Raw genomic sequence first — 18427 nt, forward strand, 5'->3', positions numbered from 1 at the left:
GGCACCAACAGAGCTGTCACTTCTCGTGCTGCTCCTGTCCACTGCTGTGCTGTATGCTTGTCACGCTGTGCAGGTTTCAGTTTATTGCATGTGCCAGCTCGATCTGAAAGTAGGGAGAGGTGAAGGCGGGGTAGTGGCAGCGAGCGGTGGTGATGGGGGAGAGTTTGAGGATGCGAGCTGTCCCTGTGGGCCTGTGCTCCATGCAGCAGATCAATAATTGACTGGCTGGGTTGTTTTTGGCAGGAAGCTCTTCAGAAGATCCGGCAGAAGAACACCATGCGCCGTGAGGTGACAGTGGAGCTGAGCAGCCAGGGCTTCTGGAAGACTGGCATCCGCTCCGACGTCTGTCAGGTAACACCCATCACTCTGTGTATGCACACACACACACACGCTGGCACATACAATACTATATGTACGGCACACATCTAACATGTTTGTACACATGTTTTCTCTCATGTCACTGAAACTAAATGGTGCACATGTTTTAAAAATAGGAATATTCACACGGTCATCAGCACATTTGTCGTTTCAGTTATACAAGTTACTATATATAAAGAAAAAAAGAAGATTTTAACCACTTAATAAAAGGCTCTCCGAAGTAAAATCAGTGTCAGCTTAAGTCTATTCTATCCTAGTAAGATGTTACATTACATTACATGTCATTTAGCAGACGCTTTTATCCAAAGTGACTTACAATGGGTATGAGTACAATCAGCGAGGAGTGGAGTCAAACTTGCGACCATGATGTCTTTCGCACACAGGGTACTGGTCTTAACCACTGAGCCACTCCACCCCTACTGCTCTAGCAGTTACTACGTTAACTGCTTTAGCTGCATTTTTCACTTTTTGAACCGTGCTCTCTCTACTACTGTTGATCCACTGTCTCCATCAGTCAGTTCAAATGTGTCATTTTGTGACATCGGTGTTTAAAATCCTTTGGTTGGATTTAGTTCAGTGACACAAACTGACCACAGCTTGACCAGCAGGGACTCTGGTGTGGGAGTTTGACTGACTGGTTTTCACTTTCTAGTCAACATTTATCATGAAACAATTATACTGTACTCTGTACTGCTCTCTGTGTGCTTCCTGTGTTGAAAAGCAGCTTCCCCTTTTTGGGTTTAAGTTCAACAAAATACAATCCCTATATGAGCAAAATGAAACTTTTCTACTGGTTTCAAACAAATGTCTCAGCCACTTATCTTCCATTAAAACTAAATCCTCCTGAACCACAAATGCAAAAGAATCGATAAAATGTTTTTATCGCTCACCCGCAATTTAAAGTAAATGCTTTCATGAACATGTAACGAGGGTGATAAAAACAGTTAAGGCGAATGTTTGTCAGAAAAGCCTAAAACACTGAATTAAAACCCTTTTTAAACTCTGCGTAAAAATGTATATTTTTACTTATGTGAAACAATGGACATGGAAAATCCTCACAGTTAAGTTTTTGTGTTGACATTTATGTCAATACACTTGAGTGTAACTACAGAGAAACTTTGGTTTCAGCAACTCAAACAGGAGACTGACAATGAAGAAGAGTTATAAATAAATTATCATTATAATCAGTCCTAAAAGTGACTAAGAGCCAGTGCAGTGCAGTGCAGTGCAGTGCAGTGCAGTGCAGTGCAGTGCAGTGCAGTGCAGTGACGTTGTCGCCAGGTAAAGTGCTGACAGTGGGGGGGGGGACATTCGTCACAATTTATCCACTGATTTTCTGCTTTAACTGACTGACTGTTCTTCTCCTGCACTGTAAATGAAGACGGATGCAATGGCAGTGAACAATTACAGTTGGTGGTTGTCCATCACAGGGCCCTCGGCCCCACATGTGGCCCACAAGATGATTTCACATGCTCTACCACTGACAATCAACTTGCAATGAGAACTGATTACTAGGGCTGCAACTAATGATTATTTTCACAATTAATCGAGTCATCGTTTGGTCCATAAAATGTTAAAGAATGGCGATCAGTGGAAATGATGATTTGGAGTAAAGAAACGAAGAAAATACTCACATTTAAGAAACCGAAAACAATCAGAAATCTCGTTTTAATAAGAAAAATTTAAGAAAAAAAACCTCATACGGATTAATTGATTATCAAAATAGTTGACGATTCATTTAGTAATTGTTTCAGCTCCACTGATATCATAATACCTGGTATATTGTTAAGTGAAGGACATTTACGTGTGTTAGAAACAATGAAAAATTACTATAAATGTGGTCAAACTCTACTTGTGTTTTTGCAACCATATCTAAAATCTGAGACAACACATTGTCACATATCGTGACACAACGATATAATGTTGACATTTCGCCCAACCCGACTTACCGCCAAATTGGTATGATCCCACCCAGAGCTACAAACATACAAAAATGTGCTTCCACAAAAAGGAATGGTGAAAAGAAATGTCTGTTAATTCTGTTTTTTAAAACAAAGTAGAAACTTACTTATACTGTAAGCCGGATCATACTAAATAAATTCCATTTTAAAATGTTTATACACCTTATCAAACATACTTAAGAGTACTATATTCAACTTCTGCCAATATACCTTCCTAAAAATTGGACACTGGACTTCTTAAAATCATTAAAAAAAGGTTGATATTACAATTAGGGAAACAAGAAATCTGACAGAACTTGGTAAACAAGTTAAACTACTTACTACTGAATTGCAATCCACTTGATAAAATAGTGGAATATCGAAGTTTTGCCCTAACCCTACTTGCGGCCAAATTGATACGATCCCACCCAGAGTAACAAACATACAAAAATATCCACAAACTGAAATGGTGAAAATAAATGTCTTTCAATTCTTTTTTAAAATAAGGTGACTTGTGTCCAGTGCTCCCAATTTGTGCAAGCATTTTTTTTTACCACTTGGCTTCTGGCCAATCGGGTGCTAGCTCGAGAAAAACATGTTATAAAGCTGATCAAACCAAAAAAAATCCTTTTTAAAACGTTTATACCACTTTTCAAGCATACTTAAGAGTGCTATATTCAACTTCCGCATATAAACCTTCCTAAATGGACACTGGACCTTTTGTCGATATTACAATTGGAAAAAATAAATCTGGCAGAACTTGGAAAACAAGTTAGACTACTTAACTACTGAATTGCATTCCACTTGATAAGATAGTGATATACTGAGTCAAAATGCGACATGAAATTCTCACGACATGACGATATAATATCAACGTTATACCCCAACCCTACTTAAGGCCAAATTGGTATGATCCTACCCAGAGCTAGAAAGTATCCTGCAGTTTCCCCTTCAAATGTGCTGTTCCGCACAGACAGACAGACTAGGGGAAAGCTCTCACTCCTCCACTGATTTTTCCACGCGTTGCATCACTTCACCGTTCACAAGTGTCAGAAATGTGTGTGTAAAGGAAAGTGGACTCCCACAGAGCCTCAGCTCCGCTGCCCTTCATTAAGTAACGTCTCCGGACCTGACACTTTATTTATATGCAACATGAGCAGCAGCACTTCTGCACTTGGTATAGTGGTATAAAAAAATTCATCTCACATTAGATCTCCATGGAAGTGGAAGTACATTTATGTAGCAACGCGAGTTTAGGTCCTAATGAGACTTGCAGCATAACCTTGAATCTGTTAACGCCACGCTGTGCTCACTGGAACATACACTGTTACACGTGTAATTCTTTCTTTTAATTCAGTGTCTTTCAGTAATTTTCGTCCAGTTCTCTTGAGAAAATATTTCTCTCTCTCTCTTTCCTTCGCGCTCTCTCTCTCTCTCTCTCTCTCTCTCTCTCTCTCTCTCTCTCTCTCTCTCTCTCTCTCTCTCTCTCTCTGTTGTAGCCTACAGCTGATGCTCACACTTCGAGAGCGATGACAGAGAAAAAAGTTCTAGCCTCTCGTTCGCACACCAGACCTCTTCTCGCAGCGAGGTCTATCAAAAAAGAAGGAACCGATCCATAATTGCCGCCCAATTATATTTGCTTCAAGCTGCACTGCTGAGACTAATTGGTTCATGAATAATTTTACTCCGAACTCTGCACAACATGTGACACAGACTGAGATGATGGCGGAAAAAAAACACCCCGATACAAACTGACCTGTAGTTTTTTTTGTTTTGGAGAAAGCAGCCTCTTAGTTTGGTAATCAACCGACGTTGTTTCGCCTACGCTCAGGTTATTTAACATGGGGATTCGTCAAGGACCAGGCTGTGCATTATTTCAGTCATTTATTTATTTATTCATCAGTGTTGCTTTTCTTTATTTCCTGTTTTAAATGTTATTTTTAAAACGCTCCCCCCCGCTGCTCCCGCCTTTGTCGTGTCCCCAAACATTTCAAGAGAGCGACGGCTTGTTTTCTCAGACAGAACATGCGTGGGTGTTTGAGTCTTTATCCACTGCAAGACATTGAGGTGCATTTATTAACTTGTCATTACTTACTATTTATATTTATCCACCTACCTCTATATATATATATATATATATATATATATATATATATATATATATATATATATATATATATATATATATATATATATATATATATACATATATACACATATGTATATATGTGTATATATATATATATACATATATACACATATGTATATATGTGTATCTATATATATGTATATATATATATATACACATATATATATACACACATATATATAGATATACATACACACATGTATATAAGTAGGTGGATAAATATAAATAGTAAGTAATGACTTTATTCACTGCAAGACATTGAGGTGCATTTATTAACTTGTCATTACTTACTATTTATATTTATCCACCTACTTATATACATATTATGTGTGTGTTATATATATATATATATATATATATATATATATATATATATATATATATATATGTGTGTGTATGTGTATATATATATCTATATCTATATATATAGATATATATATCACACAATCACAACATTGAGTCTGGACAGAATGGTTACAATTAATTCATTTAAATTTTTTACCGATGGCAAGTAAAGACATAGATTGAATTCCCTCTGCATATCTGAATCGCTTTTAATAGACTTTTAGTACAGGAAGTTGGAGCACAAAGTGCTTTACACGGTAAACAAAAGGCCATGGAGTTAATAAAATTACATTGAGAGAGACAAAAGTGTCTGTAAACACCATAAAAACACATTAAATAAACAGTTAAAACACTCTGAGATTAAAATACTAGGAGTAAAGAAAAGTTTTTAAAGGGAAAATAAAGACGAATCAGAGACAATGAAAACAGACATTGCATGGTGGAATGGGTTTGTTTCTAAAAACCTTAGAATCACAGTGTTTTCAGCTGCATCCACGCTGAAATGTTTTCAGTCCATACCAACACCTGAAAACATATATTGCATGGCTTTCACGCAATCTTGTGCCAGTGACGAGAGGAAGAGGATTTTCTACTTACTTGTATTTATAAAGTTCTACCAACGATAAGCGACAGCAAAGTCGCGATTTTCATTGTTGGACTGATATTATGAGAGGGGTCTGGCTGCAGACCTGCACTGTCAGGACCCTTCGTTGCAGACCTGCACTCTGAGGTCTCCTGCACTGTCAGGACTGGAAGTTGATTCAAAGCCTTCTAGGGTTATTCTACAGATAATCAGTGCAAACTAGATGTACAGCTATTGTTATGATCCTCTTAAAACATTATTAGCCTACTCAAAACATGCATTATTTTACTCGAGTATTTTAATTTAATTTAATTCCTAAAAAGGACAGCTGTTAGTTTAGTCTGCACTACAAAGAAAAAACAAATCTCTGTAAATACACCTTAATGTGTGATGGCATAATGCATCTACACTCCAACCTATTGCTGACTGTTTTTTGCTTCTATACCATTATTTATCATTGAAAATGTAGACCCCTGCACTGTTGGACCCATTTACATTATGTGTGTTTGCAATTGTAACACCTTATAAGTCATTTAATAATTGCTTAATATGTTCTTACCTTTTTGCCAGGGTTGATGATTTTAAATGAACTTAGCTTTGTGTATTCAAAGTGAATTACTGAATACCTAGTTACATTGTCAGGTATTCTTCACTGCAACTTACGTTCCCTTAATTTTCCTTTTCCCCTTTTACCAGCCAAACCACAACCTGTCAGAAGTTAGTAGCATTGGCTCATACTTATGAGTACAAACACACGGACAAAAACATTATACTTATCTTTAAATAAAATGTCACCTTTCCTATGTGCCTCTAAGTGGCTCTGCAGCTTGGACAATTTTGTTGGTTTAATTTTTAGGCACAGGGGGCAGTGAAATTTGTTTGCAGCATGACGTGCAGCGTGTGTGTGCGTATATATATATATATATATATATACACATATATATGTGAACATATTAACATGCTATGTTAACATGTCATTTTGGGGGATTTCATGTGTAGGAAGGTATTTTCTTGGAACAATGCTGTGTTTAAGAACGTGAATGAAAAAATATCTCATTGAGAAAGTTCTGTTTCAAGACCTAAGAAGGATCATAAATGGAGCCCAACACTGTTTTCAAAGTTTGGAGCGCAAAAAGTCGGACTGAGGGGGTAAGAGGTTCTCTTTACCACTAGCTCTACCATACCTCTCAGCTATTCTGCACCGTGGCAAAAATATACTCCACCCAAAGAAATTCCATTTTTACACTTTTACAAACATACTTATACAGTAAGTACTATATTCAATTTCCGCCAATAAACTGTTCCTAAATATTAGATACTGGAACCTTTTTAAATTGTAAAAAAAGGGAAAAAAAAGTCTCTTTTACATTTGTATAAAAAAGGAATCTGACAGAACTTGGAAAATAAGTTGGACTAACTACTTAATTGCATTCCACTTGGTAAAATAGTGATATATCGAGTAGAAGTGGTACATGAAAATCTTGCTTGTAATATTTCAGCTCGGGGAAAAGGGAAAAATCAGTCCTCGGGTCCGTTTGGACGGCGTCCAAGCTGCACTGACATGTTCTGTGACAGTAAATTAGAAATTTCCCACCTTTTAATTACTGCAGTATCAACTTTAACAAGCCCCCGTCCGCCTTTCTGTGCGCACACACACACACACACACACTCAGCCAGTCATCAGAACAGGTCAGGAGCTGTGGACATGACCAGGGCCCGGCTTTGTTAATTGGCTGCTTAACAAAGCCCGGGGAGTGTGTCACCGTGGCCCCTGTGACGGCCCCGGGGTGACGTGGCAGCGGCTCTCGTAGCTGCCGGGGCCTCGCGCTTCGCCCTCCCCGGCAGCGCTAATTAAAACATGCGCGGCTCCATCCTCTCTCATGTGGTGGCACGGGGTTAATGTGTGTTGTACACCAGCCTCTGCTACAGTCTCTCAGCCGCTCTCTGATAAGACTCCTCTGATGATTGTGGAGATTGGCTCTCTGATGCTCAGGCTAATTTTTTTCCCTGTGCTCACGCCATTCCGGTCCCACATTCCGTGTTGTGTTCCAAACTCGCATAGTTAAGACGGTCATAGCTTGTTCCTGACCGGGACAGTTAATTGGACGACTGTGTTCCATTTACTTCGGGAAGCGGAACAGGTAGTGACATCACTCCAGAGTTTACTGCGTTTTATGCAACCGTATCTCGGGCTGGCTATTGTTGGCAATACCGGATGAAAACAACGCCCTACATGGTATTTTTTGCATACGCGAACAGCATAGCAACATGTCTAAGGTTAAAAATTACTCAGTGCTATGTGTACGTCTGATTTATTGGGAAATAAATGCGACAGAAGTGCTATTAATGGTAAAATTAGTTAAATTAATCAGAAGATTTATCGAAGTCGCAATGCAGCCTACTCGATGAGGCGCGATATTTGTGAAAGCCAAAATGTGTCAAAATATAATTTTTGATTAGTTATTGTCTTGATCTATACACATTTTTCTAAAGACGGAAGAGAACATCTGTTCTGTGCATCATGTATCTCACATGATTTCCACAAATAGCATTGTTTTTCAAATAAAAATGAAGATAATGATGTTAAGGTTACCATTCCCTCTGATTTCGAGAATCATATCGCAATTGCAGTTTCTGTCAGAATAATCACATTATATTTAAAATATCAACAAAAGATGAGACTAGTGTTGTTTTTTGTTTGTTTCATACAAATCTGTATTTCCTTTTAGGTAACAGAGCTTTTTTATTTGCTAAAACTTCCCCTTAATCAAGCTAGCGACAGAACTTACATACTGTGCTTTTAAGCTTACAAGAGTGAACATGCGGTCCTCGTCACATGTATGTATGTATGTAGGTGTGTATATATATATATATGTATGTGTATATGTATGTGTGTGTATATATATGTGTATATATATATATATATATATATATATATATATATATATGTTATGTTATATTTTGTCAGATGGGGATCAAATATTGTCCGTTGGCTGTCCCAGAGAAAGTCCCACATTGGTAGATCTTCTGTGTACCAAACTGTCAAACTTTTCCTATTCATGTTATATACGAGGGTCACCGGGGGGGGCGCCAGTGTTTGTCCGAATGTAAGAGTGTCAACATGTCGGGAATGGGCTTTGATTCGACTGTCGTGTCCACGTGTTGATTTCTCTCCTCCCTGTCGCTGCCTCTCACAGTGCAACCATCGGGTTTTTGATTATTTCATCTCTCTCTGTTGCCGAGCACCACTTAATAAATAATGACCGGCTGATTGATTTTTCTCCCTCCCTGTTCCCTCCATCAACCCCCTCTGCCTCTGTCGTTCTCTCTCTGTCTCCTCATCACACTCTTCTTTTTCTGTCAGTCCTTTTTCTTCTCTTTGTCTTCCCTCTGACCCTTTAAAAAACATTCTCTCGCTCTCTCTTTCTTCCTCAGCACGCCATGATGCTGCCAGTCCTCACACATCACATCCGCTACCACCAGTGTCTCATGCACCTGGATGACCTCATTGGCTACGTCTTCAAGGAACGCTGCCTCCTTCAGGTAAGGCGTGGCTCACAACAACATCTACTAGCCCGAGCCCGGGTGAGAGTCCGAAAAAAGTCTAGAAAATTGCATCCAAACTGTTTTTTTTTTGTTCATGTACGGAGTCGGCACAAGTTTTGACTAATATTTTAAATTTTATAATCTGGTTTTGGGTTTGGTTCATGTTTAAATTCCCCCCATACTAACAACAAGGAGTAACCATGGTAATAACTGTATTTTAGGGAAGTTAATCTAGTCTCTGTTACTACAGCGTACAGGCGTTGAGCTCAGGTCATATTTGGACAGCAAAAAAAGATGTTTCTTGGGTGGGCGGGTTAAGCCTGGCTAGTTAAAAAAATAGATGAAAAATAGATGCAACCTGATCCTTGCTGTAGTTGGCAATTGCAGGAGAACATCCAGAACATTCACACAGTTGGTGGTGCCCTGGATTACTCGTCGAATTTTCAACTCCCTTACCTGTCTTCTCACATGGACTCGTTCCAGAGAGGCTCTTGAGTGAATTTCAGGAATATGTTCACACTTATTTAGGAAAATGTTCACTGCTTTATCTGACCGTTAGACAACCTTTTTCCAAGTGCACCAAAGTCTATAGAGAAAATCAGCATTTATTTATTTTTTTAGCTCTCGTTGTCACTTGAGCTGCTGGTCCACTACTGCCTCGTGTGGTCAGTTTGTGTCACAAAGAGGTAAATCTGAACAACAGGATTTCAAACCCTGAAGTCACAAAATAACAAATTTAAACACACTGATAAGAGGCAGCAGTGGATCAACAACTCCTGTGTGCTGTGATTTGAAATCGCTGATTTTCTCTATGGGGTTTGGTGTTGGAAGCGAGCAGAGAAACAAATTAAAGTTTCCATTTGGAAAAGGCTGTTTTACAACAAGATAAATCAACAAACATATTCTTACGGTATTGTACATTTGATATATCTTTAGTTCGGTGGCTAAAATCAGTTCAGATTGTCCATACCTCATACAACCACACTTAAACAAACCTGAACTTTCCCTTTTAATACCTGGCACAGTTGATAACCCACTGGATGGTTATGTGCAGGCACAGCCCTGTGTTTTTCCTTCAGCTGTGTTCCACTCCACAGCTGGTTAGGTAGCATTTTGTGCTGGGGCTTCAGATCCAGGGAGGCAGCATTTGCCTCATTATTGTTTCCAATTCCACCTCTGCAGGGATAGTTCAGGCAGGAGCGGGGCCTCAGAAGTCAGCTCAGGTAACCCACACAGCGGCCTGAGTCACATCTCCGCAGTGAGCAGCCCGACTCTGCTGTGAGCTGCAGTGACAGTAGTCAGGACAACAACAGCCTCCACCGTCACGCCAGCTCTCCCCTGTCAGGTCTGCAGCCCAGAGTCGTGTGTGCTCTCAGAGTAAAGCCCCGCGGCTGCCTCCAGCAATATTGAAGAGCTGTCATAATGTGAAATATTAGAAATCAATGTGCTGTAGCCCATACATGGTTAAAAAGGGAAAGGATGCATTAAGATTGGCTCAAGGCCCTTTGTGTGTGTCCGCATGTGGCGCTCTGCACGTATTGATCAATGATTGGCCTTTTCGGTCGTCTGTATAATGATGACCTGTCATTATGAGCGCTGAAAAGGAAACGCTGATCCACGCGACGTCAGTGGCCGGCGAGCCACGGCCCCTGTCACTGAGGAGACGCACACTTTGAGTTTGACGTCTCATTCTTTTGAGGACAAGTTAATAGATTTCTCACTGCTCCCCTCCTCTTCTCTGATTCCCTTCATCTTACAAAAAAGTGACACACAAACAAACAAAATATTACAGAGTCAGTTTGATCATGATAGCCCACACACAAGCCTCCATAGTGTGTGTGTGTGTGTGTGTGATGTGTCAAGTGTGTGTGTGTGTGTGTGTATGTGTGTATGGGTGGGTGGGTGGGTGGATGGGTGGGTGTGTGTGTGTGGGTGGGTGGGTGTGCGTCGCCTGTTGTCTTTATACCTCACTAAACTGTACACTGAGGTGCTCATGGTTTTGGTGTAACAAGGAAAAACTGATTTTCTATAAAGTCTACATTGGCGGAGGTCTGCTTCTAAAATACTTTTAGAACATGTTTGCTGCGTTATCTCACCATTAGTCAGCATTTTCTTATTAGAGACGTTTGCAAACCACTCACTTGCCCGTACCAAACTCCATAGAGAAAATCAGCGTTTTTAAGCTTACCTGCACCCAGGGGCTGCTTGTCCCCTGCTGCCTTGTTTGGTTAGTTTGTACCACTTCGGTAAATCAGTGTGAAGGATTTCAATTGCAGAAATCCCATATTAACTTATTTGGACCTAGTGATGGAGGTGGCAGTGGATCAACAATTCCCGTGTCTGGAGATTGTAAAATTGTCAACTTTCTCTATGGACTTTGGTTTGGGGAGAATGAGTGATCTACAACTTAAATTTACACTCAAAATAGGCTTTCTAATGATGGGATAAAGCCATGTACATATATTTATATGTACATGATATATTTATGATATGCTGATTTAGATTTTTTTTGATTTTTTCTTTTTAAGTGACTCAAATCTGGACAATCGAGACACTGGGGGCCCCAGCAGGGGGCGCATACACATAAGGCTTTACTGACTATGTGTCAATACTTCTTACAAACACACTCCACAAACTCTGAACAGTTCTAATACTTTTCAAAGCCTTGCACTGCTCTGCATGTGTGTGTATGAGTGTGTGTGGACAAAGCTGTCAGCAGTTCAACACCACTGGCACTGAAATGGCCAAAGTCGGGAGTGGGAGCCATCATCTCTGGACTTATGGCACCATCCTCATCTACTGCACACACACAGACATCAGCAGCTAATGTCCCACAGTACACACACACACACACACACACACAACCTCTCTCTGCTCAGATAGGTTTGGACAGAATGGAGGCAGCAGCAGCGAAATGGTGCCTGTTCAAACAGCCTCCACCGAAGTCAGGACTCATTTCAGATCCGCCATCACTTTCCATTTGCCTCCCAACTCTGATGGGATGATCACATTTAATGAGTTGAATGTTTTCCAGTGGCAGTCTATTTACTTCAAACACGGGACGTGGCACCACTCTTTGATTGCATTATAATGGATTGTACTTTGAAACAAGCTCCATGTGCTCTGAATTCGTTTATCTGTCGCTGTGTGGATAATTTACTGGCGGATTTAGAACTTTTTCAGGCCACAGCATGGAGGCAATAACGCCGCACAAGAATCAGGGAAGCTGTTAAAAAGCGTCTATAAAATGGTAATATTAAGTACAGCAGTAGCAATAAGTAAACTATGAACTATGTATAAAAGCAAGTTTACTAGACTGAAATGGCTCATATGCCATGATTTGACTTTGTCGTTTTTTGGCGAAGTTGTGCTACGTGGCCAACGGTCTCAGCCCACGCCCATCTACCAACTAAAGGTGCTGTTCTCAGTCTAAAACACCACTGTACCATGATGGAAACACGGCATAAGAATAAAATGTAGTTTTCATTAAATTGCTACATCCATGTCCATTAACCTTGTTGTTGGTCTCAAAACAGAAATCCCTTCTCTTGATTCTCAGCATTGTTTAGTAGTAGTAGAGCTAACAGATGTCCACGGATTCCGTGTTGAACCCAAAATATTCCCACTTGTAAACTTCGTGAGGTTGCGCCAAGTTGGAAATCCGAGTTCTAGAGCCCTCTGCTGGACCAGGCTGGTCTGCTGCACTTCAAGGCTGTATATTTTGAACTCTAATGGATTTTTAAGGTACAAGTATCTGAATTTTTTGGTTTAAAAAGTGGCAAGCGCTTGTATTCATGTCGCCTCCTCGTGGCGTCCACTATATCAGCCTATTTCCCATTTTAGTGGGGAAAAAAAACCCGAGTAGGTGAGGACAATACTCTTTTCAGATCACCACAATTTTCCCTGTTACTGAAATTCATGCAGGGAAATGTCTCGTTGTTCTCCAAATTGAAGTGTAGAACAAAATAAATAAAATCCAATTTAGAATTGAATCGCCTTTTTGGACTCATTCTCGCATTTCCCCATAGCCTTTTTTTTCCCCCCTACTTTTCAATTATTGCAGAGGAGGGTTTTTGTTCAAACAGAGGTTCCTGCTTCACCTGCAGTTGGCTTTCACCTCCATATCCGGGTAGTTTCAAACCACAGCGTCTTAAATCTGGACTGTCCATCATTGGGAAAACATGTTCTTTCCTGTAATGTCAGTCTTTTTGTAACTATCTTCTCTTTGAAGCGTACAGTAAATACACAGCACAGTCATGTTCCTCCACCTCTGCCTTTTCATTGACAATGAGGTTGTAAGTCATCAACCAAAGCTAGGACATCAATAAGAATTGATTTTTTTTTTTTCCCTCAACTGCAGCAGGAAAAATTTTGAACTTGTCCATTTCTTGATTTATGGAAAAGGCCCCCTTTTTTTGTTTGGTTTGCTTGTTTTCTTTAAACCCTGCTTGCTTGGTTAACCGCTTTACTCGGTACCATGTCAGTTTCTGACTTGAGCTGCTTCGATTTGATAAAAAAATCCCTATGTCCTGTCCAGTTCTGTATCTCTGTAGCTTATCTGAAGCAAACAAAAAGCAATAAGAAGGGGGAAAGAGGATTCCCTACTTAAGACAACAGGAAGCTTAGTTTGAAGAATGATGGATAAAATGGACAATATACAAGAGACATGGACAGATTGCATTGTATGTAACTCCCACTTCTTTGTTTTTGTATTCCTTTTTGGTAGTTGGTTTTACACCTGTATAAAGGCAAAAAAAATACTCATGCTGTAAACCTTTTGAGGGAGTTCAGACTAGATTTTATTTTATTTTTTTATTTTAACTTAACTTTTAACTTTTTCTTGGATGTTTAACATCAGCCAAATACAGGAATATGCTTGAGATTTGGTTAAATGATGCAGTACCTCACGATACAACAAGATACACGATGCATGGTCCACGACACCAATAATATCCTGATACAACAATTCTGTGTTAATCAATTTATTATGAGAGAACTGAAGAAACCAGAACGTGAAAAGTTAAAAGTGCACAATTTCTCTGTTTATTCAAAGTGTATGAAGCCCATGTATTGAATGTGGATGGAGCATCTCTTTTTTTTTTTGTAATCAACACAGAGAATAAACACATTAAACACAACATTAAACACCCACCCAAACACCGCTACCCATCCCTCCCCCCGGAACACACAAATAACCCCCACATCGTCCCCCCCAAGTTTCCTCTCATTCATTTGAGCAGCACCACCGTGAGGAGACATGAGATGGCGTATTACATCGATATTTGCCCCGGCGTATTGGTTATCATATTGCATGATGAATTGATATTCAATAGCACCCCTAGCGATGACATTTGTTCCCGTTTAGCCAGAAGGAAATCGAGCGGCGTCTGCGTGATCACTGTATCCAAATCCCAGGCCATATTTCACACAGTCGTTACCTCAACAGACGCAGCTGCAGACGTCGATCCTCTCCGCAGATCTCGTCTCTGAAAAGCCGCCGTCGCGGTTGGATGTTTGTTGTCTTTAACTGTGAAGGAGTGACGGTGCGTGATACTCAGTCTCCTGTTTTTTTCCCCAGCTTCACTAAACTTGGGCACTTCGTCAGACATCGACTTGTGTCTGACATCGCACGATTTAGAAGCTGGAGACGTGGTTGTGGTTGTTTTATTTTTATTTTGTATTTTCATCCAACTGTCAACACGGTGCTGAGAATCACGGGGGCTTCTGCGAGTTTCGCGTCAAATGAATCGCTCTGTTCATCGCTCAAAGTAAAGAAAGCACAGGGGCAAAAAAATAAAATAAAACTGCTGTTGAATTTGTCGTCCCTGCGTTCCAAGGCTACAAAGCTGAAGGCCTCTTGAGCAACTCTAAATATTGAAACCTCTCCGTTAGCGTTTTACATATATGTCTCATTGGAGCTTGAAATTGATTTGAAGTTGGCTGAAAGGAGACAAGCATTTTGAAAAGCAAGCCCGGGGGTAGACAGACTTCTCTTTTTTATTTTATTTTTTTTGTACGGCCTGAGATTAACGTTCTCGTAATATAAGATTGATAAAGGCTCGACATCCCACTGAGTCATATCTCTCCGTTTTTCCCTCCTCCCTCGGTGAGTTTTGACTGCAGACCCAGCAGATTTCTAACACGAGCTGAATGTTGACTCATGTTTAGCTTCAGGGTCCCTTTACCTTCAAATTCCCACTTTGGGCAGGTTTTAGTAATTAATTTTCCCTACAAACAACATTTCACCACAACAAAGAGACAACGGGGATAAAAAACACTCCCTCTCTCGCTCCTTCTTTGTTTCCCTTCAAGCAATTGCTGGTCCAGGATCTTTCAGGCTTATTTGCTCTGACCGCTGTTCTCTTTGTAATTAGTCATTAGCCAGAAGAGGAAGTGGGGATGCATGAGGCACGGCGGTGGGTTTTCACAGGGATTTGACCACATTCTTGATGTCTAAATGCAGTCTCCTGTTGCTCCATGCACTCTCTGTTACCACTAATTAAGGACACGTCAACACTAAAATGCTTTTAGTTTTATTACGGAACTTTTCAGCACTGTCTCTTTCCTTTTACCTGCCTTTAAAATAAATAACTCCTGTCATTAAAAATTACATAGACTACATGTGACTGTCATTATTCATAATTAATTCCATAAAAGTTTTTCTTCATCATGCAAATCAAGTCATTCAGACTCTGTTAGCTCAACAGGCTGTGAACCCTGCATGTCTTTCACTCACTGCAACAAATGCCCAATCCCTAAAACCTGCTCAAACGACAACCAAAATACATGTGAGAACAGTGCCCCCTGCACCTAGTCTTTCTAAGCAAAAAAAAGCTAGTGTGAGTGCACAAAACTAAAGCTTGTGCCCGATTCCCTGTCAAACATGTAACAAGATGAATCACAGTAGCCAACGAGGTGTTCCGACTCCCAGAAGAGCACAAGCTTGTGTGATGGAGAACTTCTTCTAAACAATCAATCATTGTCCTGTCCACATTAGGACCTCTCTCAGTTGTCCAGATGCAGGCGGAGAACCATAGAGCCAACTTTGCATGATCTACAATCATTTATCTGCTAGGTGTTGGGGAAATACTGCAGACAAATGCAAGTATTCAAGGATATTTCAACTGTTATTTTCTCAGATTTAAACACAGGTTCAGTTCCCGACTCCCTAGAAAGGTTCCCCTGGTTCCCTGAAAATGGCCCTCAACTTGAAAATCGATGAGTTGCCTCCCCCCCGTTGACTCACCTTAATTTCCTCCTTCTCCAGCTCGCCATGACTCATCCCAGTCACCACCTCAACTTCGGCATGAACCCTGATCACGCTCGCAACTCCCTCTCCAACTGCGGCATCCGCCAGCCCAAGTACGGCGACAGGAAGGTCCACCACATGTACATGAGGAAGAAAGGTGCGTCTTTCCCCGTCTAAACTTAATAATAATAATAATCTGTGTTTATAGCGTACCCTAAATTTCTCCTTCCTTCTTCATAGGAATCAACACGTTGATTAACATCATGTCGCGTCTGGGTCAGGATGACCCCTCCCCCTCCAGGTAGGCTGCCCGCCGACAACAAGAGCAATCCAATGGAACGATTCTTGTGATTAATATACCCGGCAGGCCTGCTGACAAGAAAATTAACTTTAACTGTGAAAGGAAGAGATATCTCGCAGGGGAAATGGAATGAGCTAATTTTAAGGGCAGGGACGGCTTATTATCAAAATGTGAGCTGCTGTTTTTTCCTCAGAGCACTGTTGAGACGAGGCGTCAATGTCTGTTTGTCTTTGCTGCTCCTTCAACTGCCCTCACCTTTCTCCTCCTCATCGTCCTCAGGATCAATCACAACGAGAGACTGGAGTTCCTAGGCGATGCTGTTGTCGAGTTCCTCACCAGGTGAGAAAGCGCCTGCCACAACCTTTGATAGACGCAGCTGCTAATTGAAGCTGACGACAACACTCCAACCCTCCATTCCCCCTTCTCGCCCTCGCACTCCTTTTCCCCCTCTCATTGTCTTCATCTATCCACTTCTGTCACAACCACGCTCTTCTCCATGTTTTGGACTAATTCAAGACAGTGATTTACTGGTAATTGGATCTGGGGATGTAATTTTTTTTCCACTTTCCCCTCCCCATCCATTTGAAAGTCCTTAAAGGGGACATATTATGCAAAATCAACTTTTTAACCATTTCAATACTTATATATAATACTTAATATTTGGGACTCTGGAGGCCCTCCCAGTCACCAAAGTGTGGAAAAAGAATACTCAGTCATGTTTTCGTGGTCCCCCTTAGTGTAAGTATAGGCGATAAAACACGCAATGTTGAATTCCCTGCGCTTGTGACGGAAGCATGCGCATTTCACCGCGAATGTTACCACCCCACCAGTAAGTTTACTGCGAGAGCTCCACCTTAGCTTCACATTGTCCCTATAAAATGCGAGAGTGCAGGCGAGGGAGGAAGAGCGGTATTATGTCAACGCGGAGGGACAAGTGTGCTGAGGATTTTATATATGAAGCTAATGTGCCGGATAAAGTCAGCAAACGTGTGTTCGTACCACTTCACATCAGACTGCGGCCAGTGGTCGTCGTATTTAGTCAGCAACCTATTTCACCGACGTACAAACACACACATTTTTAAGAAAAGGTCACATAGAGCTCATAACTGACCATTCTGACACGTACTAATTAAAAATATTTGTTCAGTACGTCCTCCATGATCAGAGCACAGACTCAGTCTGATACAGTCACATACAGCGGCAGTTTATGCAGCTCGCCGCTGGTGATCAGTGGTGCTTTCCCTAAGTGTTTTTAACTGATTTACAGTTCGGCACTGTTCGGCTCAATCCTTGTGTCGGACGTCTCTTCCTCTGACGGCACTCTCGCTGTTTTCCGCGCACGCTGCCATGTTGATATTGTCAGAGAACTACTGGAGGGAGGGGGTGAGGAATGGAGCGGAGGGAACAGGAGCTGAGCGAGTGAGCGCTGTAAAAAGATCAAATCAGAAATCCCCTGGAAGAAGTGGGTGTGTGTTTGCCTGTGTCTCATTTGCATATAAAGGGACCACGCACAAAACCGAGCGTTCTGAAAGGGGCGGTTTTGGCAGGGTTATTGAACTGCTATGGTGCTTCATCCTTATGGTATTTTGACCAAAGCATGTCACAGACATGTTCATTAGGACACCAGGGAACTATTTTAACTTGGGGAAATAGGGTATAATATGTCTCCTTTAAAATTCTCCATGACAACTAGCAATTAGCTGTCCAGAGCACTGCTGTCTGGAATGCTGACTGTGTTATTGACTCCCAGGTGAGAGGGAGGGAGGGAGTGGAGCGCTGCTGTCTGGATCTAACCTAAGCACACTTGCTAATTACACGTAGCTATTGTTAATCGCGTACATTACCTTGCGAGGTGACAGATTGCGCTGTCCCCAAGTACAGTACATCCTTCTGAGTATATGTTGCAGCCTGGAAAGAGGGGGTGTAGGAACCTCCC

At 41.0% G+C, this 18427-nt stretch overlaps 1 protein-coding gene across 1 annotated transcript in view; it reads left to right on the forward strand.

Moving 5' to 3' along the window:
* drosha (drosha ribonuclease III) overlaps window positions 1-18427 on the forward strand; it is a 116482-nt gene that overhangs the window by 28536 nt on the left and 69519 nt on the right. Inside the window, exons 16-20 of the mRNA XM_044026078.1 lie at window positions 244-351; window positions 8831-8938; window positions 16209-16347; window positions 16431-16491; window positions 16771-16830. Coding sequence (XP_043882013.1) covers window positions 244-351; window positions 8831-8938; window positions 16209-16347; window positions 16431-16491; window positions 16771-16830 — 476 coding nt within the window. The remainder of the gene's footprint in view (window positions 1-243; window positions 352-8830; window positions 8939-16208; window positions 16348-16430; window positions 16492-16770; window positions 16831-18427) is intronic.

The sequence above is a fragment of the Solea senegalensis genome, linkage group LG1 (assembly GCF_019176455.1).
Source record: "Solea senegalensis isolate Sse05_10M linkage group LG1, IFAPA_SoseM_1, whole genome shotgun sequence".
In the NCBI taxonomy this organism is placed as follows: domain Eukaryota; kingdom Metazoa; phylum Chordata; class Actinopteri; order Pleuronectiformes; family Soleidae; genus Solea; species Solea senegalensis.